The sequence below is a fragment of the Bombina bombina genome, chromosome 1, assembly GCF_027579735.1.
Source record: "Bombina bombina isolate aBomBom1 chromosome 1, aBomBom1.pri, whole genome shotgun sequence".
In the NCBI taxonomy this organism is placed as follows: domain Eukaryota; kingdom Metazoa; phylum Chordata; class Amphibia; order Anura; family Bombinatoridae; genus Bombina; species Bombina bombina.
In genome coordinates, this window is record NC_069499.1 from 159,654,175 (window position 1) to 159,677,121 (window position 22,947).

The 22,947-nt window shown below is 39.3% G+C and overlaps 1 protein-coding gene across 1 annotated transcript in view; it reads left to right on the forward strand.

Moving 5' to 3' along the window:
- PALS1 (protein associated with LIN7 1, MAGUK p55 family member) overlaps positions 1-22,947 on the forward strand; it is a 304,998-nt gene that overhangs the window by 253,603 nt on the left and 28,448 nt on the right. Inside the window, exons 8-12 of the mRNA XM_053697684.1 lie at positions 6,476-6,659; positions 6,890-6,961; positions 7,927-7,998; positions 9,340-9,507; positions 12,632-12,834. Of these exons, the coding sequence (XP_053553659.1) occupies positions 6,476-6,659; positions 6,890-6,961; positions 7,927-7,998; positions 9,340-9,507; positions 12,632-12,834 (699 nt within the window). The remainder of the gene's footprint in view (positions 1-6,475; positions 6,660-6,889; positions 6,962-7,926; positions 7,999-9,339; positions 9,508-12,631; positions 12,835-22,947) is intronic.

Consider the following 22,947-nt stretch of genomic DNA (forward strand, 5'->3'; position numbering starts at 1 on the left):
CTGGTGCAATCAGGCAATGTCATATATATCATTGATGAAGGCATATGCGGTAGTGCTGCATTGTGGGAATTCTCCAGTACCTTGACCTGTGCAGAATGGAATATAAGCTTTATTTTGGGGATAGACTACTATTTTCATCTTTTCTTTTTTTTCTAAACTCCGAGTTCTTTGGCAAGGCTCATAATGTCTAACCTAAAAAAAATCTCACGTGACCTTTGAAGAAAATCTCTTTGCCCAATTGTAGCCTTGAATACCTTGGTTCCCAGGCTTTGTTCATTCACCTGTCTTTCCCTGCATGCATATCTCTTGACTCATGTATGTTTTCTCTGCTTAGATTTGTCATGCCTGTTATGTCCTTGTTTCTAGTCATCTAATTATTTCAAACATATGTCTCTTAACATTATTATACACCCAGAGGTGGAAATTCATTTTCTATGTTCTCACTAAAGAAACTTGTGAGCATCTTGCTATGAGGCATTTTTCGAGCAATTGAATGAAGAGTACACTTGGTTGACTTTGTATGCTCCAACATGATTTCTGCTGAGACTTTTGATAGAATTTTCCAGTTATTGGTTGCTAATTTTCCCCCTAGGAGTTATATACAAATACCCATATGGTGATTTGTCACTGATATGGTATGGATACAATTGTCAAGAAAGTGCCCCTGGTTCATGTGTGAGGATAAACTAGAAAGAAAATTGTATTTTAGTACTTTCAAACCATTAACCTTTTAGAACTATTTAAAACCCTTTAAGATTTGATTGACAATACATAAAGAGCCACCATTCCTTGTTTATTGCTGGGGGGTTTTCTTTGCTTCAACCTGTCCTCTTCCTTTACAAGTAGGGTAAGTCTAGGATAAGATACTATGTTAAACAGTTTGTTTGATGTTTCTGCATTCTCCAAGGGGTGGCTGGATATGAACCCAAGAAATATATGCTCCATGTGCTGTAACAATGAACATGAGTTAAGGGATTTTATTGTAAGTACAAAATCCTATTTATTTCATGTAATTGGCAAGTGTCCATGAGCTAGTGACGTATGGGATATACAATCCTACCAGGAGGAGCAAAGTTTCCCAACCTTCAAAATGCCTGTAAATACCCATCACCACACCCACAATTCAGTTTTACAAACTTTGCCTCCCTATGTAGGTGGTAAAGTATGTTTGTGCTTGATTTTCTTCTGTGATATGCGCGTCTCAGCATTTTGAAGTCCGTTTCCTCTCAGAGTACAGTGTTTGTCAGAGGGATGTGAAGGGAGTATCACCTATTGATTCTATGGTTTTCCTCACAGGAAATCTTTTCATAGGTTTTCTTTTACCGGTCGTAGAGATTCATCTCCTGCCTCCCTTTTCAAATCGACAATATACTCTCATATTCCATTACATCTACTGATACATTTTCAGTACTGGTTTGGCTATCTGCTATATGTGGATGGGTGTCTTTCGGTAAGTATGTTTTCATTACTTAAGACACTCTCAGCTATGGTTTGGCACTTTATGTATTAATATAAAGTTTTTAATATATGCATTGTACTTAATATTTGCCATGAGTAAGGTTTATGTACATTTCCTTTTGCAGACTATCAGTTTCAAAACTGGGAAACATATTTAGGAAGTTCTTACCTGGGGTGTAGTCTTTTCTTTAAATTTACTTTTTTTTCTATTAAATTTCACGGGCAAAATAAGGTTTGCGAGGTCGCAAAATGCTGATTTTTTTTTTTATAGCGTCCTTTTTGGCTCAAGAATATTTTTGGCGCGAAAGGTACGTTCGGTGACGCAAATTCGTCATTTCCGGCGTCTTAGTTGACGCCAGGTTTCCTTGCACAAGGTTGCGTCTGCTATGACGCAAGTTGTCATTTCCGGATGTTGTTAGCGGCAAAGAAAATTATTTTGCGCTGTGCGTCATACTTCGCGCCAAATAATTTAGTTATTTAAACACCACTTCCTATATGCCTCTTGCCTTTTTTTATGCTCAGAGGGCTATGCTGTTTGCATTTTTTTCCCATTCCTGAAACTGCCATATAAGGAAATTGATCATTTTGCTTTATATGTTGTTTTTTTCTCTTACATTTGCAAGATGTCTCAATCTGGTCCTGTCTCAGAAACAACTGTTGGAATCCTGCTGCCTGATAACAGTTCTACCAAAGCAAATTGTATCTGTTGTAAGCTAGTGGAGATTATTTCTTCATCTGTAGTATGTAACAGTTGTCATGATAAGCTTTTACATGCAGATAATGTATCGATCAGTACTAGTACAATGCCTGTTGTTCCTTCAACATCTATTGTACATGATATCCCTGTTAATATAAAAGATTTTGTTGCTGATGCGATTCAGAAGGCTTTGTCTGCTATTCCGCCTTCTAATAAACGTAAAATGTCTTTTTAAAACTTCTCATAAAGTTGATGAATTTTCAAATGACCAACAACATACTGAATTATCCTCCTCTGATGAGGATCTATCTGATTCAGAAGATCCTACCTCAGATATTGACACTGACAAATCTACTTATTTCTTTAAGATGGAGTATATACGTTCCTTGTTAAAAGAGGTGTTGATTACTTTGGATATTGAGGAATCTAGTCCTCTTGTTACTAAAACTAATAAACGTTTAAATTCTGTTTATAAACCACCTGTGGTTACTCCAGAGGTTTTTCCAGTTCCTGATGCTATTTCTGATATGAGTTAAAAAAAATAGGATAGGCCTGGTACTTCTTTTATTCATTCTTCTAGGTTTAAAAGTTGTATCCTTTGCCAGCAGCTAGATTGGAGTTTTGGTGAAAAATCCCCAAAGTTGATGGGGCTATTTCTACTCTTGCCAAACGTACTACTATTCCTATGGAAGATAGTACTTCTTTTAAGGATCCTTTAGATAGGAAACTTGAATCTTATCTAAGGAAAGCTTATTTATTTTCTGGCTATATTCTTAAGCCTGCTATATATATGGCTGATGTTGCAGCTGCATCAACTTTTTGGTTGGAAAGCTTAGCGCAACAGGAAACAGATCCTGATTTGTCTAGCATTGTTCGCTTGCTTCAACATGCTAATCATTTTATCTGTGATGCTATTTTTGATATAATCAAAATTGATGTAAAATCTATGTCTTTAGCTATTTTAGCTAGAAGAGCTTTGTGGCTCAAATATTGGACTGCTGGCATGGTATCTAAGTCTAGATTACTATCTTTCTTTCCAAGGTAACAATTTATTTAGTTCTCAGTTGGATTTAATTAATTCAACTGTCACTGGGGGAAGGGAGTTTTTTTGCCTCAGGATAAAAGATCTAAGGGTAAATCTAAAGCTTCTAATAGTTTTCGTTCTTTTCGACAGAATAAGGAACAGAAAGCCAATCCTTCCCCCAAAGAATCTGGTTCCAATTGGAAACCACCTTCAAGTTGGAATAAATCCAAGCCTTTTAAGAAACCAAAGCCAGCCCCCAAGTCTGCATGAAGGTGCGGCCCTCATTCCAGCTCAGCTGGTGGAGGGCAGATTAAAAAAAATTCAAAACATTTGGGTAGATTCTGTCCAAAATCAGTGGATTCAGAGTATTGTCTCTCAAGGGTATCGAATAGGATTCAGAGTAAGACCTCCTGTGAAGATTTTTTCTCGCACGTTCCAGCAAATTCAGTGAAGGCTTTGGCTTTTCTGAAGTGTGTTTCAGATCTAGAGCTTTCAGGGGTAATCATACCAGTTCCTTTTCAGGAACAGGGTCTGGGGTTTTATTCAAATCTATTCATTGTCCCAAAGAAAGAAAATTCATTCAGGCCAGTTCTAGATCTGAAAATTTTGAATCATTTTGTAAGAGTGCCAACTTTCAAAATGGTGACTAAGGACTATTCTGCCTTTTGTTCAGCAAGGTCATTATATGTCCACGATAGACTTACAGGATGCATATCTTCATATTCCTATTCATCCAGACCACTATCGATTTCTGACGCTCTCTTTTCTAGACAAGCATTACCAATTTGTCGCTCTTTCATTTGGCCTAGCGACAGCTCCAAGAATTTTTTCGAAGGTTCTCTGTGCCCTACTCTCTGTAATCAGAGAACAGGGTATTGCGGTGTTTCCTTATTTGGACGATATCTTGGTATTAGCTCAGTCTTTACATTCTGCCGAATCTCACACAAATCAACTAATGTTGTTTCTTCAAAGACATGGTTGGAGGATCAGTTTACCGAAAAATTCCTTGATTCCTCAGACAAGGGTCACCTTTTAAAGTTTCCAGATAGATTCAGTGTCCATGACTCTGTCTCTGACAGACAAGAGACAAATGAAATTGGTTTCAGCTTCTCGAAACCTTCAGTCTCAATCATTCCCTTCAGTGGCTATGTGCATAGAAGTTTTAGGTCTCATGACTGCAGCATCGGACGCGATCAACCTTGGCCCACTTCCTTTTAGACCAGACCTTCTGTCTCAAGGTCCGTTTTTCCATCAGGATCTCAAAACATTAAATTTAAAAGTATGGTAATTGAACGCCTAGTGCTTAGTCATAGAGGTTTCTCTGACTCGGTGATTGATACTATGTTACAGGCTCGTAAATCTGTTTCTAGGAAGATTTATTATCGAGTTTGGAAGACTTATATTTCATGGTGTTCTTCTCATAAATTCTCTTGGCATTCTTTTAGAATTCCTAGAATTTTACAGTTTCTTCAGGATGGTTTGGATAAAGGTTTGTCTGCAAGTTCCTTGAAGGGACAAATCTGCTCTTTCTGTTTTATTTCACAGAAAGATTGCTAAGCTTCCTGATATTTACTTTTTTGTACAGGCTTTGGTCTGTATCAAGCCTGTCATTAAAGGGACAGTCTAGTTCAAAATAAACTTTCATGATTCAGATAGGGCATGTAATTTTAAACAATTTTCCAATATACTTTTATCACCAATTTTGCTTTGTTCTCTTGGTATTCTTAGTTGAAAGCTTAACCTAGGAGGTTCATATGCTAATTTCTTAGACCTTGAAGGCCACCTCTTTTCAGAATGCATTTTAACAGTTTTTCACCACTAGAGGGTATTAGTTCATGTGTTTCATATAGATAACACCGTGCTCATGCTCGTGAAGTTATCTGGGAGCCAGCACTGATTGGCTAAACTGCAAGTCAACTGAAATAAAGGGGCAGTTTGCAGAGGCTTAGATACAAGATAATCACAGAGGTAAATAGTATATAAATATAACTGTTGTTTATGCAAAACTGGGGAATGGGTAATAAAGGGATTATCTTTTAAAACAAAAAAAATTCTGTCCCTTTAAATCAATCTCTCCTTCTTAGAGTCCTAATTTGGTTTTGAAGGCTTTACAGGCTCCTCCTTTTGAGCCTATGCATTCTTTGGATATTAAATTACTTTTTTGGAAAGTGTTGTTCCTTTTGGCTATCTCTTCTGCTCGAAGAGTTTCCAAATTATCTGCTCGTTCTTGTGAGTCTCCTTGTCTGATTTTCCATCAGGATAAAGCAGTTTTGCGGACTTCATTTAAATTTTTACCTGCTTCTTTTTGTCCAGATCCTAAGAATTCTTTGGAGAAATCCTTACATTCTCTGGATGTTGTAAGAGCTTTGAAATATTATGTTGAAGCTACTAAACTTCAGGAAGACTTCTAGTCTATTTGTTGTCTTTTCTGGTTCTAGGAAAGGTCCTTGGCATTTTGGTTAAAGCTTTTGATTCATCAGGCTTATTTGGGTCAGGCTCCGCCTCAGAGAATCACAGCTCATTCTACTAGATCAGTCTCCACTTTGTGGGCTTTTAAGAATGAAGCTTCAGTTGATCAAATTTGCAAAGCAGCAACTTGGTCTTCTTTGCAAACCTTTACTAAATTCTACCGTTTTGATGTATTTGCCTCTTCGGAAGCAGTTTTTGGTAGAAAAGTTCTTCAGGCAGCTGTTTCAGTTTGATTCATCTGCTTATGTTTAAGTTTTTGCTTTTCAATTATGAGAAAAACTTATTTTTTTGTATGTGGATTTAATTTTTTTTAGAGTAAAATAGCTGTTTTTATTTTTATCCCTCCCCCTCTAGTGACTCTTCTGTGGAGTACCACATATTGGGTATTACTATCCCATACGCCACTAGCTCATGGACTCTTGCCAATTACTTGAAAGAAAACATAATTTATGTAAGAACTTACCTGATAAATTAATTTCTTTCATATTGGCAAGAGTCCATGAGACCCACCCTTTTTATGGTGGTTGTTTTTTTGTATAAAGCACAATTATATTTCCAGTTCCTTTTTTATGCTTTTTACTCCTTTCTTTATCACCCCACTACTTGGCTATTCGTTAAACTGAATTGTGGGTGTGGTGAGGGGTGTATTTATAGGCATTTTGAGGTTTGGGAAACTTTACCCCTCCTGGTAGGATTGTATATCCCATACGTCACTAGCTCATGGACTCTTGCCAATATGAAAGAAATGAATTTATCAGGTAAGTTCTTACATCAATTATGTTTTTCACACAATGTAATGTATGTGACTCTTTTTGTGTATTTCTTAGGTTCATGTAAAAGCGCATTTTGACTATGATCCCTCTGATGACCCATATGTCCCATGCAGAGAGTTGGGCCTCTCTTTCCAGAAGGGTGACATTCTACATGTAATTAGTCAGGATGACCCTAACTGGTGGCAGGCCTATAGAGATGGGGATGAAGATAATCAGCCTTTAGCAGGACTTGTACCAGGTAACATATTACTACTGGTTATCATCTTATTGATCTATAGGCGGGATAAAATCTTGTTCTTTCATGGTTATATCTAGAGGTTTCTTTGGCTTGTGTAATAATGTAATGCATCTTTGATGGGTGTAGGATGGATGTCATTTGTAGCTTAAACCTCCTTATTACTATCTTTTTTTATTTTTGTCTTGCAAATTTACTCCCATTAATAATAATTTTTATTTTTTTCTCCAAAGGAAAAAGTTTCCAGCAGCAGAGAGAAGCAATGAAGCAGACAATTGAAGAGGATAAAGAGCCAGAGAAATCAGGTCAGTTAGAAATATCTGAATATATATTAGATGGAAATCTGAGGAAACCACATAGTTTTAATATTCCAATTTCAAAAGTTATCATACTGTGGTAGTTGCAAGGCAATCTCTTATTCATGATATAATCTGTCATCTTCAGCAAGAATTAGAGAGCTTCAGAATGATCCCACTCTGCTGAAGCCAGGTAATACAGATACGCAAACAGTGCCAGTGACCCGGTGTGCCAGACTCATTTTAGATAATTGGTGGGGGGGAAATAAGTATTTAAGGAATGTATTGTAATATATTTTATTTTAGTGATGTATTATGATGGAAATTCAGGTCTAAAGATGAATAGTGTGGTATGTCACCCCACACACATTAGGCCCTGGCCCTGCAGCTTGTTCCGTCAGCTATATACCCATACCTGTTCACAAGGCTTTGTCCCTGGAATTCCTTTATCAGCCCCATACCTCAGTATCCCATGAAAAGTCATCCCTTCATTTTCTTACTGATTACTAGCATGGGGTTTGAGTACATTGCCGTTTGTGTTTAATAATAAAAGCAAAGACTCAGTAAAATTAACTATTTCTCATCTAGTTATCGAGCCTTTTAGCTGGTTTAAAAAAACAGATCCTGTTCAATCTCTGACCTATGTCATTCAAAACTTTTCATTTGCGAGTTAGGATAATCGTAAAAATGTCAAATGATTTCTTAGAAGCAAAATAGCAATTGGAATCATAATTTAAAAAAAATTGTGTATACTAACTTTTTGACTAGACTGTGCCTTTAATTACTTAGATTAGTTATACAGAATTTAGCATATTTTGCATTCCTCCATTTTAAATATTTCATTTCTTATTTTATTAAATTTAAGATGCTATTCTATATAACTTAGCCCCACCTTTTAGTACATAGACTCAATTCTAAATCACCATTTGTTCTGAAGCTAGCACATTTTTATGCTTTTACTTTTTATTTTACAGGCAAACTATGGTGTGCAAAAAAGAATAAAAAGAAAAGGAAAAAAATATTATACAATGCTAACAAAAATGATGGTAATTTTTTTTAATTTTTTTTTAAGAATTGGAATAAGCCAAAAAGCATTTATTTAATTCTATATGAGGATAGTCGTTCCAACAAGTCCTTATTGATGGGTGTTGAGTTTCTGCTTGCTTAGAGAGTAAGATTTCAATTCTTTTGGTTCCTTGTCTTTCTTTATATTAGCCTTACAGGTTGTGCATTCCTTTGTAAATGATGTCGATATGAGTGCCTTGATATTTATTTGTCTTTCATTTATACAGAGGTTCAACAGTCCCTTATGTGGAGGATAATATCTTTCAGTTTTGGTCCACCCTTACAGTTAAAGGGTCTTGAAAAGTTTTGTTTGTTTTAAAAAGATAGATCCCTTTATTACCCATTCCCCAGTTTTGCATAACCAACACTGTTATTTTAATACACTTTTTATCTTTGTGATTACCTTTCCAAGCCTCTGCAGACTTGGATTTTAGCCAGTCACTACTAACTCGTAAATAATTCTATGGTAGTGACCACAATGTTATCTATATGACACACATCAACTAACACTGTCTAAGTGTGAACAACTGTCAAAATGTACTGAGATAAGAGGAATGGCTTAGTAATCAGTTTGAGCCTACCTAGATTTATCTTTCAACAAAACTACCAAGAGAGCAAAGCACATTTGATGATAAAAGTAAATTGGAAAGTTGTTTTAAAATTTCATGCCCTAACTTAATCATGAAAATTTAATATTGGCTTGACTGTCCCTTTAAGTTAACCAAGTTGACAAGATGAGGAGCGATTTTCTGTTGAGCAGTTTGTCTATCTCCCATTAATCAAATTTTTTAGTATCTTCTCCTCCTCCATTTGTTAAAATTGGTGACATAATGAAACACCTTTAATAGAGCATGCAATTTTAAACAACTTTCCTATGTTTGTCTATTCAAATATTTAAAAAAATGCTCCCTTCTCTTGGTGTCTCTTGTTGAAATATAATTAGGTATGCTCAGGAGCAGCAATTCACTACAAGGAGCTAGATGGTGCACATATATGCATCTTGTCATTGACTCGCCAGATAAGTTCAGCTAGTTCCCAGCAATGGTTTCTACTCCTGAGTTTTATTCTTCTGCAAAGGATACCAAGAGAATGTATCACATTTGATGATTAAAGTAAATTGTAAAGTCTATTAAAATGACATGTTCTGACTGAATCATGAAGTTTAATTTTCACATTAGTTTGTAAAAAAATCCTGTTTTTGCCCATTGTTCAAACCTATCTTATATTAATAACATTTATAGCAATAACAGACTAATTTTTAAGCATATGTGTTATGTTTGTAATACATTGTTTTAATTAAATATTCCCTTTTTTCTCTTGAGATTATGATAATGAAGAAATTTTGACATATGAAGAGATGTCACTTTACCACCAGCCAGCAAATAGAAAACGTCCTATTGTTCTTATCGGACCCCAAAACTGCGGCCAAAATGAGCTGCGGCTTAGGTTAATGAACAGCGAGCCTGACAGATTTGCAGCTGCAGTACCACGTGAGTTTATGTTCTTTGATCAGGGATTTAGAATATTCTGTGTATAACACAGGCTGTGCTTGCATGTTTCTGATGTAGTGATAAGCAGTTATGCACTTCTGAGAGCAGCATCTCTAATTAGAGGGAAATTTGCATATCTATATTTGACCCTGAAACTAAATATATTTTAGATGAAAATCATTTAATCACTTTTTAATTTAATGCTTTATTCTTTTGAGCCAATCCACATAGTAAACTATCTTAATTGTATTCATATAGATTACTTTGGTGTATTTAAATACTTCTATGTTAAAGGCACAGTGTAATATAAATTTACAATTACAAACATAAGAAGTCAATCAGTTATGCAGTTTTAAAGTTGTTTTAAATTACCCTGGTCCATTTTGTATGAGTGATGAGGGATAAAATGATATGATGAATCATAAAGAGAAGAAAACGTTTGTGCAGGCTCAATGACCCTTTTTGTTCTTGTCTGCCATCAAAATCTGTTAAATGTTGTTCCTTTGTTGATTGTGTTGAATAGAAAAGAACAGTCAATAATAGTGTGTACCCTCATGGATTTTCAATTTATAGAACCTGGTATCAGAGCTTAGTGTTTTCTTGCAGGGTCTATAACAGGAGTCGGCAACATTGGGCCCCCCATATGTTTTGGAACTACATTTCCCATGATGCTAAGACACTCTTTAGGCTGTCTGAGCATTATGGGAAATGTAGTTCCAAAACATCTGAGGGACCAAGGTTTCTGACTTCTGCTCTAAAAAAGGCTAAATCTGCTCTGATGCTGACCCTCAGAGAGCCAATCTGCCTGGGTGTTCCAGCGTAAGGCCAAGTAGCCAGAAAGCAGAACCTCCCACTTCCCTATTTTTCTGCTTCGATTGTGCAACAAATGTACTGTTCCCCTGCTCTTGGCTTTTATATTTTAAGAAAGCCACAGTTCGGATTTATAGTTACCCACTTTAGGTTTACTGCTTGCCCCAGTGTTGCTTACAGTGGAGTTTAACCTGGTATATTGCCATAAGCAGGTATCCACGAGTAGTCTGTATAGAAAAATACTGCCACTAGATGCCAGGTATACTACTTCTGGAAATTCTAATGATCACAAGTAACATCTGATGCCAATTAAAATAACTCCTACTTAGCTTTAGAGCCTATAGTTCTCAAAGCTTTTTATCATAGTATGTAGTTATTTCAGCTTTCCATTAGTCTCCCCAAAGGTTTTATTTCATTAGATATTGATGATCCCCATGTTCATTACTAATTTGTTGCATGTCCAAAATCTCTCTACCACCATTCACAGGGTTTAGGATAATGTACCCTATATGGAATTAGCGCTCCAACATTTTTCTTTTTTTGGTTTTAAATACAAATCTTCTCTGAAATATTCATAGCTGTAATAGCATATTTGGAACAGTGAGGTATTTCATATAATTCTATATTGGTTAATCATTATGCCCATACAATAAGTAAAGTTGGTTTTATCCACTTATTGAATAGTTAAGTTGGGTAAATGACATGAAGTGCCAACACAAGAATCCCTTACACTGATATAACAATAGAGATCGTATAGCAATTTATTTAAATCGCTGACTCTTTAAGAAATACAAATTTACTAGAATATCTTTTTTTTTGTTTTCTTCGGAACATTCTTCTCTTATCGCTGCCTCAGAAAGGCAGAAGTGCATTTTTCTTATATGTTGCAGTTTACCTAATCGTCTTAAAAGCTACACAGAGATCATTTAAATTTAATTTACATCTGGCTCCTGACGCCACTGGAAAGAAGGCCGGATAAAATAAAGTTGGTTTAAAAGGAAATGTAACCCTTTGGCTGCTCTAGATAGGCAAACCCTGCAAAACAAATAGTTTTAAATGCTTAAAAACATTTTATTTTGAATCCTGCTATTTTGATTAGTTTGATTGCTTTTATAGTCTGTGCATATTCAAATAGGATATGACCTTAATACATCTTTTTAGAGTGGTTCGTCAATGGAACTTTTAAATAGCTGGAATATGAAGTTTTTTGGAAACTACTACAGTTTGAAACTAATTTTACACTTAAACACTGTATGTGGATATATCAACCAAAAGATATTTGTGTACTTAATTGTTTTAGATCTTCCGTCTCATAACATAAACATCTTAGAATGCTATCTACATTTAGACTGTAGTTCTCATAGCACTTAACTGTGTAGTTGTGTATTATTCTTTCTAAATTTTAAGATTCTCAAGTAAAGGACTTCACATTACTTAAAGGGGCATGATATCCAAATGTTAAAGCATGTGATGCAGCATAGCTGTAAAAAGCCGACTAGAAAATATCACCTTAAAATCTCTATGTAAAAAAGGTAGATATTTACTTCAATATTGTTTTTACACCCCACTGTAAAGAATGCTAGTCTCAGGACTTTCAAGGGAGTGTGCATCTGGCATGTGCAGGCACAGTCATGTTATTTTCCTATTCATTTTAAGGAATTTTACTGTGAAATCTCATGAGATCACAATAAAGCTATGCAAGACCTCAGCACTGCTGATGCTGATTGCCTATTGTGTTTTTTTTGTTTTTTTTTTTCAACTTGCAGATTCAGAGCAGCTCTAACTGTTCACAGAGCACTTACTCTGTTGAGCTGAAGAAAATTTGCGGTAAAATATCTTCCCTTTTTAATAGAGATGTTCATGCAATATTTTCATGTCAGCTTTTTTATAGTTATGCTACTCCACTTTCAAGCGGTTTATCATATGAGTATTATGTCCCTTTAAGTCAGAGTTAGGCATATAAGGTAACCTGCAAGATTTATTTAGAACTAGTTTACTACATTTGCGTTGCTGCTAAATAAAAATATACCAATACTTTTGCAATACATTCTTCCCTCAGAACACAGTCTTTAAGTAATAATTATATAGTGTGCGCTCTGTAGTGTGTGCAGATATGTTTCTTCTCATTATAGCCCTATTAACAAGGCAATATTATATCCCTTTTTACATTAGTCATCAAAATTATTTCATAAACTTTTATAGCCAGAAATGGCGCTGCTCATTAGTCTCTGCACCTTATATGAAAACATTGTATCTGTGTACATCGTAGAGTCATTATTATGCTTTTTTCTGCCTTCCAACTCTTGTGTTTTAGATACATCTCGAGGTAGGAGAGATAATGAAGTGGCTGGTAGAGATTATCACTTTGTTTCACGGCAGATGTTTGAATCAGATAATGCTTCTGGAAAGTTCATTGAATTTGGAGAGTTTGAGAAAAATCTATATGGCACCAGTGTTGATTCTGTGAGGCAAATTATCAATTCTGGAAAGATCTGCTTATTAAGTCTTCATACACAGGTAAGGTTTTTTTATTTTTTTTTCCTGAGACCATACCATTCACTGGCCCTATCATATGGAGGGGATATTATTACTTGTGTTTTTGAATTTAATTTCTCACCTCTACCACTGTCTGAAATACTTATACCTATTTATGATTGTTTCTTATGAAAGTTCCATGTACAGTTTCCTTCTTAATACAGGGAGAGTCCACAGCTGCATTCCTTACTTGTGGGAAATACTGAACCTGGCCACCAGGAGGAGCCAAAAACACCCCAGCCAAAGGCTCAAATACCTCCCCCACTTCCCTCATCCCCCAGTCATTCTTTGCCTTTCATCACAGGAGGTTGGCAGAGAAGTGTCAGCAGATTTCAGAGTAGTTCCTTAGGAAGGGTATCTACCCTTCGATATGGGACTGGAGTTCTAAGTAGTCTGGTCAGCCTCTCAGTGAGTGCATTGATGAAAGTTAGAGTCTGGAGATGCAGGGAGAGTCTTTCTGCGAAACTATCCAGACTCATATTAACAGCTCCTAAGCAATCAGTGTTGACGAGTTTCACTGCCTGCTTTGCATCACTCAAGTTCATGTCGGAAGCGATGCTACAGTCTGTCACACTATGCCGTGTTTCTGTTCCACGGCATAGATTCCGATAAGATCGTTTCATTTTTTACACATATGTTAACGCTAGAAGACAGGGTTCCAGTGGGACTCCTTTAACTTTATGGAATCAAGGGTTAATATCTCATTGAGGGGGATTGTTGAACAGTGGGGCGTTACACATATAAAGCAGCATAAATCACATAAACAAATATGATTGAGATTTTTTGGGCTCATAGGCTCATGTGTATATTGTTAGGAGGCCCGGGTAGTCCTGCCCTCTCAATTATGTTCCATATGCCGCAACAGGGTGTTTTCATCAACCAATGTTGAGATGTTAGATGCCACTGAGCCTTCTGCCTCTGAGGACTCTTTGTCCCGTGAGGTGTGTCCCCTACAGTCATCTGCTCCTACACATGCAGCTTCCCCTTGCACCACTAATCCTCCACTTGGATGGGGCCTTTTTCCACCAGACGATACTGTGCAGTTTCGTCTTGCGATGTCTGTGGCCTTAGCCACTTTGCCTCGTACCGCTACACGCAAACGAAGGGTTAACCCATGCACTCCTGCCCAGGGAGCATCGTGTAAGATGACGGTTGTATACGATCAGTCATATGGGGATGCGGTTCTCTCTGAGGCTTCAGAGTACGGACCTTCTGGGTCAGAGCCTGCTGCTCCAGCGGAGAAGGATTTCACCTTTATATTTAGAGTAGGCACGCCTGCGCTCGCTTCTAAGAGAAGTTTTAACAATCCTAGAGATTCCTAGTACTGATCTACCTGTTGAATCTCAGAACTCTAAATCAGATGGCGAATTTGATTAGGCGGGTGAGGATGGAGATCCATTTCCTTTTCGTCTATTTTTTTTTAAGATTCCCAGTTCCAGGCTCTATAGGGGGGTTGTGTCGTTGCCCACCCCTACTTGGCTATCACTTTTTGTGCATTTTCCTCTCGTTTTACTGTTCCGTTTAAGGATAGTTTATTCTTAGAGCTCTTAGTTATAAAAGAAAACTCTTTTTCTGAAGATGTTTCATCACGTGGGATATTTATGTACTGACGACTTAGATTGTCAGTTTCTGGCTTCCTTATGAAGCTTCTCTGTCTCGATTCGAGGTGATGACCCCTCAATATTTTAGAGAAAGAATTAAGGCCTTGGAGCTTATAATTCTTTTATCTGAGAGTTTTGCAAATTACTAGCCCTAAAGCTAAGGCTTCAGGTTTGTTCTGTTCAGGCTTTGAATCGCTCTGACAGATATGACTTCTAAATCTAATCTTTCTATTCTGCGGTTTTACCGTTTAATGAGAGAACAAGTTTCTTTCTGTTTTTCATTTAATGAGGTTAAAGCCCAGCGGATCTCTGCTAAACCTGAACAATCCAATTGTTTTTGGAAGCCAGCTCAGTCATGGAATAAGTCTGAGGAGAGGCCTGCCTAACCTAGGTTGGCAGGAGGGACCAGTTCCAGGTACTATCTTGGATCGCGTTGGGGATTGACCTTCACTCTTTTCAGACGCTTGATTCAGGGACGGGCAGGATCTATGGGCCCTAGAGGTCATAGCTAGGCTTCAAATCTCAGCCTTCCAGGGCAGTTTTCCTTCTCTCGATCCTGTCTTCCAGACAGAGAGGGAAGCTATTTCAGGTGGGTTCGGGGTTGGTTCTCCTTTGGAGTCATTGTCCCGGTTCCTATCGCAGAGTGAGGTTTGAGATATTATTCAAACTGTTATTTCTCTTGTAAGGTGTATCCAGTCCACGGATTCATCCATTACTTGTGGGATATTCTCCTTCCCAACAGGGAGCTGCAAGAGGATCACCCACAGCAGAGCTGTCTATATAGCTCCTCCCCTGACTGCCACCTCCAGTCATTCTCTTGCAGCTCTCGACAAGGGAAGTAGCTAGAGAGATGTGGTGAATTAGTGTAGTTTATCTTCAATCAAAAGTTTGTTATTTTTAAATGGTGCCGGCGTTGTACTGTTTTTTTACCTCAGGCAGAAATTAGAAGAAGAATTTGCCTGATGTTTTTGATGATCTTAGCAGGTTGTAACTAAGGTCCACTGCTGTTCTCACACATAACTGAAGAGTATGAGGAAACTTCAGCTGGGAGAACAGCCTGCAGAATTAACTGCCCTGAGGTATGTTCAGTATATTATTTTCTAGAGGATGATAAGAACTAGAAAATGCTGACAGTGCCTGATATAGTTAAGGTAAGCCTGATTGCAGTGATTTAATAAACGACTGGCATCATGCTTGCATTAAAAAGTAATTTTCATATTACTTTCTATTATGGCTTAGTATGTAAAACGTTTGCATTTATATAAAGAACGTTTTTTTACTGAGGTGATAAATCTTTGTTTGGGGCCTAGTTTTCCACATGGCTGTTATTTTACTCCTAGGAATAGTTTTTTAAGGCCCTCTGACTTTGAGTGTATGGTGGGAGGGGCCTATTTTCGCGCTCTAATTGCGCAGTTGTTTTTACTTTCTGAGACATCCAGCTTCCCTGAAGGAGTCCCCTGACATATTGGGCCTCTGTAAAGGGGTTTTGTGGCAGTTTGCTTGTGACTGTTTTAACGTTTTTACCGTTTTTTTGCTTCGTTTTTGAACCTGAGGGGTTAATCATCCATTTGCAAGTGGGTGCAATGCTATTTTAGTCTATTATATACACTGTAAAAATTTCATAGTTAACTGCTTTTTTCACTGTTTTGCAGTTTTTGTGTTTGTTTTTTTCCCTTAAAGGCACAGTACCGTTTTTTATAATCTGCTTTTTCACATTAATTAAAGTGTTTTCCAAGCTTGCTGGTCTCATTACTAGTCTGTTAAACATGTCTGACATAGAGGAAACTCCTTGTTCATTATGTTTAGAAGCCATTGTGGAACCCCCTCTTAGAATGTGTACCAAATGCACTGATCTTACTATAAGTTATAAAGACCATATTCTGGCTTTAAAAGATTTATCACCAGAGAAAATTGACAACGGGGAAGTTATGCCGACTAACTCTCCCCACGTGTCAGAGCCTATAACTCCCGCTCAAGGGGCACCAAGTACATCTAGCACGCCCATTGCGTATACTTTACAAGACATGGCGGCAGTTATGAATCATACCCTTACAGAGGTATTGTCCAAACTGCCAGGGTTACAAGGAAAGCGAGACAGCTCTGGGGCTAGAACAAATACAGAGCTCTCTGACGCTTTAGTAGCTATGTCCGATATACCCTCACAATGTGCATAAGCCGAAGAAGGAGAGCTTCTATCTGTGGGTGATTTTTCTGACTCAGGGAAGACACTTCAACCTGATTCTGATATGTCTACATTTAAATTTAAGCTTGAACACCTCCGCATGTTGCTCAGGGAGGTTTTAGCAACTCTGGATGACTGTGACGCCATTGTAGTCCCAGAGACATTGTGTAAATTGGATAAATACTACACAGTGCCTGTTTACACTGATGTTTTTCCAATACCTAAGAGGTTTTCAGAAATTATTACTAAGGAATGGGATAGACCAGGTGTACCGTTCTCTCCCCCTCCTGTTTTTAAGAAGATGTTTCCCATAGATGCCGCTACACGGGACTTATGGCAAACGGTCCCTAAGGTGGAGGGAGCAGTCTCTACCCTAGCTAAGCGTACAACTATCCCCGTCGAGGACAGTTGTGCTTTTCTAGATCCAATGGACAAAAAATTAGAGGGTCACCTTAAGAAAATTTTTATTCAACAAGGTTTTATTCTCCAGCCCCTTGCATGCATTGCCCCTGTCACTGCTGCTGCGGCCTTCTGGTTTGAGCCTCTAGCCATTGGTTTGAGTCATTGGATGATATCCTTGACAAGCTTAAGCTAGCCAATTCATTTGTTTCTGACGCCGTTGTTCATTTAACCAAACTAACGGCTAAGAACTCAGGTTTTGCTATTCAGGCACGTAGGGCGCTATGGCTTAAATCCTGGTCAGCTGACGTAACTTCAAAGTCTAAGCTTCTCAACATTCCCTTCAAGGGGCAGACCCTATTCGGACCTGGACTGAAGGAGATCATTTCTGATATTACGGGAGGAAAAGGTCACGCCCTTCCTCAGGATAGGTCCAACAAATTAAGGACCAAACAGCCTAATTTTCGTGCCTTTCGAAAACTTCAAGAGTGGCGCAGCTTCAACTTCCTCTAATACAAAACAAGAGGGAAATTTTGCCCAGTCCAAGCCGGTCTGGAGACCTAACCAGGCTTGGAACAAAGGAAAGCAGGCCAAAAAACCTGCTGCTGCCTCTAAGACAGCATGAAAGATCAGCCCCCGATCCGGTAACGGATCTAGTAGGGGGGCAGACTTTCTCTCTTTGCCCAGGCTTGGGCAAGAGATGTCCAGGATCCCTGGACGTTGGACATCGTGTCCCAGGGATATCTTCTGGACTTCAAAGCTTCTTCCCCAAAAGGAAGATTTCACCTCTCATAATTATCTGCAAACCAGATAAAGAGAGAGGCATTCTTACATTGTGTTCAAGACCTCCTAGTTATGGGAGTGATCCACCCAGTTCCAAAGGAGGAACAGGGGCAAGGCTTCTATTCAAATCTGTTTGTGGTTCCCAAGAAAGAGGGAACCTTCAGACCAATCTTAGATCTCAAGATCCTAAACCAATTTCTCAGGGTCCCATCCTTCAAGATGGAGACTATTCGAACCATCCTACCTATGATCCAGGAGGGTCAATATATGACTACCGTGGACTTAAAGGATGCTTATCTGCACATTCCGATACACAGAGATCATCATCGGTTTCTCAGGTTCGCCTTCCTAGACAGGCATTACCAGTTTATGGCTCTTCCCTTTGGGTTAGCTACAGCACCAAGAATCTTTGCGAAGGTTCTGGGGTCACTCCTAGCGGTCCTAAGACCGCGGGGTATAGCAGTAGCCCCTTACCTAGACGACATTCTAATACAGGCGTCGAATTTTCAAATCGCCAGGTCCCATACAGACATTGTTCTGGCATTCCTGAGGTCGCATGGGTGGAAAGTGAACGAAGAAAAGAGTTCTCTATCCCCTCTCACAAGAGTTTCCTTCCTAGGAACTCTGATAGATTCTGTAGAAATGAAGATTTACCTGACAGAGGCCAGGTTGTCAAAACTTCTAAATTCCTGCCGTGTTCTTTATTCTACTTCTCGCTCTTCAGTGGCTCAGTGTATGGAAGTAATCGGCTTAATGGTAGCGGCAATGGACATAGTGCCGTTTGCCCGTCTTCATCTCAGACCGCTGCAACTCTGCATACTCAGTCAATGGAATGGGTATTACACAGATTTGTCCCCTCTACTAAATCTTGATCAAGAGACCAGGGATTCTCTTCTCTGGTGGCTATCTCGGGTCCATCTGTCCAAGGGTATGACCTTCCGCAGGCCAGATTGGACAATAGTAACGACAGATGCCAGCCTTCTGGGCTGGAGTGCAGTCTGGAACTCCCTGAAAGCTCAGGGCTTGTGGACTCAGGAGGAGACACTCCTTCCGATAAACATTCTGGAACTAAGAGCGATATTCAATGCTCTTCAGGCTTGGCCTCAGCTAGCTGCGGTCAGGTTCATCAGATTTCAGTCGGACAATATCACGACTGTAGCCTACATCAACCATCAAGGGGGAACAAGGAGTTCCCTAGCAATGTTGGAGGTTTCAAAAATAATTCTATGGGCAGAGGTTCACTCTTGCTATCTATCAGCTATCCATATCCCAGGAGTAGAGAACTGGGAGGCGGATTTTCTAAGTCGACAGACTTTTCATCCAGGGGAGTGGGAACTCCATCCGGAGGTGTTTGCACAGTTGATTCAACTTTGGGGCAAACCAGAACTGGATCTCATGGCGTCTCATCAGAACGCCAAGCTTCCTTGTTACGGATCCAGATCCAGGGATCCCAAGGCAGCGCTGATAGATGCTCTAGCAGCGCTTTGGTCTTTCAACCTGTCTTATGTGTTTCCACCGTTTCCTCTGCTCCCTCGTCTGATTGCCAAGATCAAGCAGGAGAGAGCTGGCCACGCAGGACTTGGTATGCAGATCTGGTGGACATGTCATCCCTTCCACCATGGACTCTACCGCTGAGGCAGGACCTTCTACTTCAGGGTCCTTTCAACCATCCAAATCTAATTTCTCTGCGTCTGACTGCTTGGAGATTGAACGCTTGATTTTATCAAAACGTGGTTTCTCCGAGTCGGTCATTGATACCTTAATTCAGGCTCGAAAGCCTGTCACCTGTCAGGTGGAGGGAGCAGTCTCTACTCTAGCGAAGCGTACAACTATCCCTGTCGAGGACAGTTGTGCTTTTCTAGATCCAATGGACAAAAAATTAGAGGGTTACCTTAAGAAAATTTTTATTCAACAAGGTTTTATTCTCCAGCCCCTTGCATGCATTGCCCCTGTCACTGCTGCTGCGGCCTTCTGGTTTGAGCCTCTAGAAGAGGCTCTACAGGTTGAAACCCCATTGGATGATATCCTTGACAAGCTTAAGCTAGCCAATTTATTTGTTTGTGACGCCGTTGTTCATTTAACCAAACTAATGGCTAAGAACTCAGGTTTTGGTATTCAGGCACGTAGGGCGCTATGGCTTAAATCCTGGTCAGCTGACGTAACTTCAAAGTCTAAGCTTCTCAACATTCCCTTCAAGGGGCAGACCCTATTCGGACCTGGACTGAAGGAGATCATTTCTGATATTACGGGAGGAAAAGGTCATGCCCTTCCTCAGGATAGGTCCAACAAATTAAGGACCAAACAGCCTAATTTTCGTGCCTTTTGAAAACTTCAAGAGTGGCGCAGCTTCAACTTCCTCTAATACAAAACAAGAGGGAAATTTTGCCCAGTCCAAGCCGGTCTGGAGACCTAACCAGGCTTGGAACAAAGGAAAGCAGGCCAAAAAACCTGCTGCTGCCTCTAAGACAGCATGAAAGATCAGCCCCTGATCCGGTAACGGATCTAGTAGGGGGGCAGACTTTCTCTCTTTGCCCAGTCTTGGGCAAGAGATGTCCAGGATCCCTGCGTCTGACTGCTTGGAGATTGAACGCTTGATTTTATCAAAACGTGGTTTCTCCGAGTTGGTCATTGATACCTTAATTCAGGCTCGAAAGCCTGTCACCAGGAAAATTTATCATAAGATATGGTGTAAATATCTTCATTGGTGTGAATCCAAGGGTTACTCATGGAGTAAAGTCAGGATTCCCAGAATATTATCTTTTCTCCAAGAAGGATTGGAGAAGGGATTGTCAGCTAGTTCCTTAAATTGACAGATTTCTGCTCTGTCTATTCTTTTGCACAAGCGTCTGGCTGATGTTCCAGACAATGAGGCGTTTTGTCAGGCTTTAGTTAGAATCAAGCCTGTGTTTAAACCTGTTGCTCCGCCATGGAGTTTAAATTTAGTTCTTAAAGTTCTTCAAGGGGTTCCGTTTGAACCTCTGCATTCCATAGATATCAAGCTTTTATCTTGGAAAGTTCTCTTTCTGGTAGCTATCTCTTAGGCTCGAAGAGTTTCAGAGTAATTTGCCTTGCAGTGTGATTCCCCTTATCTGATCTTCCATGCAGATAAGGTAGTTTTGCGTACCAAACATGGGTTTCTTCCTAAGGTGGTATCTAATAAGAATATCAATCAGGAGATTGTTGTTCCGTCACTGTGTCCTAATCCTTCTTCAAAGAAAGAACGTCTTTTACACAATCTTGACGTGGTTCGTGCTTTAAAGTTTTATTTACAAGCTACTAAAGATTTTCGTCAAACATTTGCATTGTTTGTTGTCTACTCTGGACAGAGGAAAGGCCAAAAGGCTTCAGCAACTTCTCTTTCCTTTTGGTTAAGAAGTATAATCCGCTTAGCTTATGAGACTGCTGGTCAGCAGCCTCCTGAAAGAATTACAGCTCATTCCACTAGAGCGGTGGCTTCCACATGGGCTTTTAAAAATGAGGCTTCTGTTGAACAGATTTGTAAGGCGGCGACTTGGTCTTCACTTCATACTTTTTCTAAATTCTACAAATTTGATACTTTTGCTTCTTCGGAGGCTATTTTTGAGAGAAAGGTCTTACAGGCAGTGGTGCCTTCCGTTTAAGCGCCTGCCTTGTCCCTCCCTTCATCCGTGTCCTATAGCTTTGGTATTGGTATCCCACAAGTAATGGATGAATCCGTGGACTGGATACACCTTACAAGAGAAAACAAAATTTATGCTTGCCTGATAAATTTATTTCTCTTGTGGTGTATCCAGTCCACGGCCCGCCCTATCATTTTATGGCAGGTGTTTTTTATTTTTAAACTACAGTCACCACTGCACCCTATAGTTTCTCCTTTCTCTTGCTTGTCTTCGGTCGAATGACTGGAGGTGGCAGTTAGGGGAGGAGCTATATAGACAGCTCTGCTGTGGGTGATCCTCTTGCAGCTTCCTGTTGGGAAGGAGAATATCCCACAAGTAATGGATGAATCTGTGGACTGGATACACCACAAGAGAAATAAATTTATCAGGCAAGCATATATTTTGTTTTTCGTGGTCCATAGAGGGAGGGAACTCCTGTCCTGTTTGGGTCCTAAAGCTTATCATGTATCCTCGTTTTAGGAACAGACTGTTAGATCCACCCTACCCTTGGTACAGGAAGAGCATCATACCTTTTCATTCCTCCTCAGGGAACATTTCCGGTTCCTAAGGTTGTCGTTTCTGGACCAGTACTTCCAGTACATTGTTCCTTCCGTTTTGGTCTCGCTACTGCTTCTAGAGCCTTTTAGGAATCTAGGGTTTCTTTTGGCAGTGGCCAGAATCTATATCTGGCGGTAGCTTCCCTTGTCTAGACGATCTGGTTCATTCGCCATTGTCTCGTCTGATACAAGACCATTAGGGATTTCATCTGTCTTCCTCGATCTTCAGGGATGGAAGAATATCTAAACCAGAGTTCTCTGGTGTAGGCACCAGGGTGGGTTCCTGGATGTTAAATTAGTCTTCATAGACATGAAGACATTTCTTTCGGACTTGTGAAGTTATGAGCTAGCTTCATCAGGTTGTGCCCTCCAGACCTCCTTCAGGCCATATCTGGCTCTGTGTGGGGTGGTGATGATTTGTCATGGGGTCCATCTTGGACTTCATTCCTTTTGCTTCATTTCTTTTCAAAGAATGCAAGTAAGGAAGGCAGCTGTGGACTCTCCCTGTATTAAAAAGGAAAACATAAATTATGCTTACCAGATAATTTACTTTCCTTCTGTACAGGGAGAGTCCACAGCTCCCGCCAGTGTTCTCCGATGGGTGGCCCTAAATTTTAACTTGTTCTTCTGGCACCTTTTTCACCCTGATATTTCTCCTACTGTTCCTTGTTCCCTCGGCAGAATGACTGTGGGATGAGGGAAGTGGGGGAGGTATTTGAGGCTTTGGCTGGGGTGTCTTTGCCACCTCCTGGTGGCCAGGTTCAATATTTCCCACAAGTAAGGAATGCAGCTGTTGACTCTCCCTGTACAGAAGGAAAGGAAATTATCTGGTAAGCATAATTTGTTTTTGAGTAAATTTTTTTTTTTTTTTTTTTTGTAAAACCAAGCTTTATTGAAGACAAGTTAAGTTATACATTACATATTAAATCATTAAC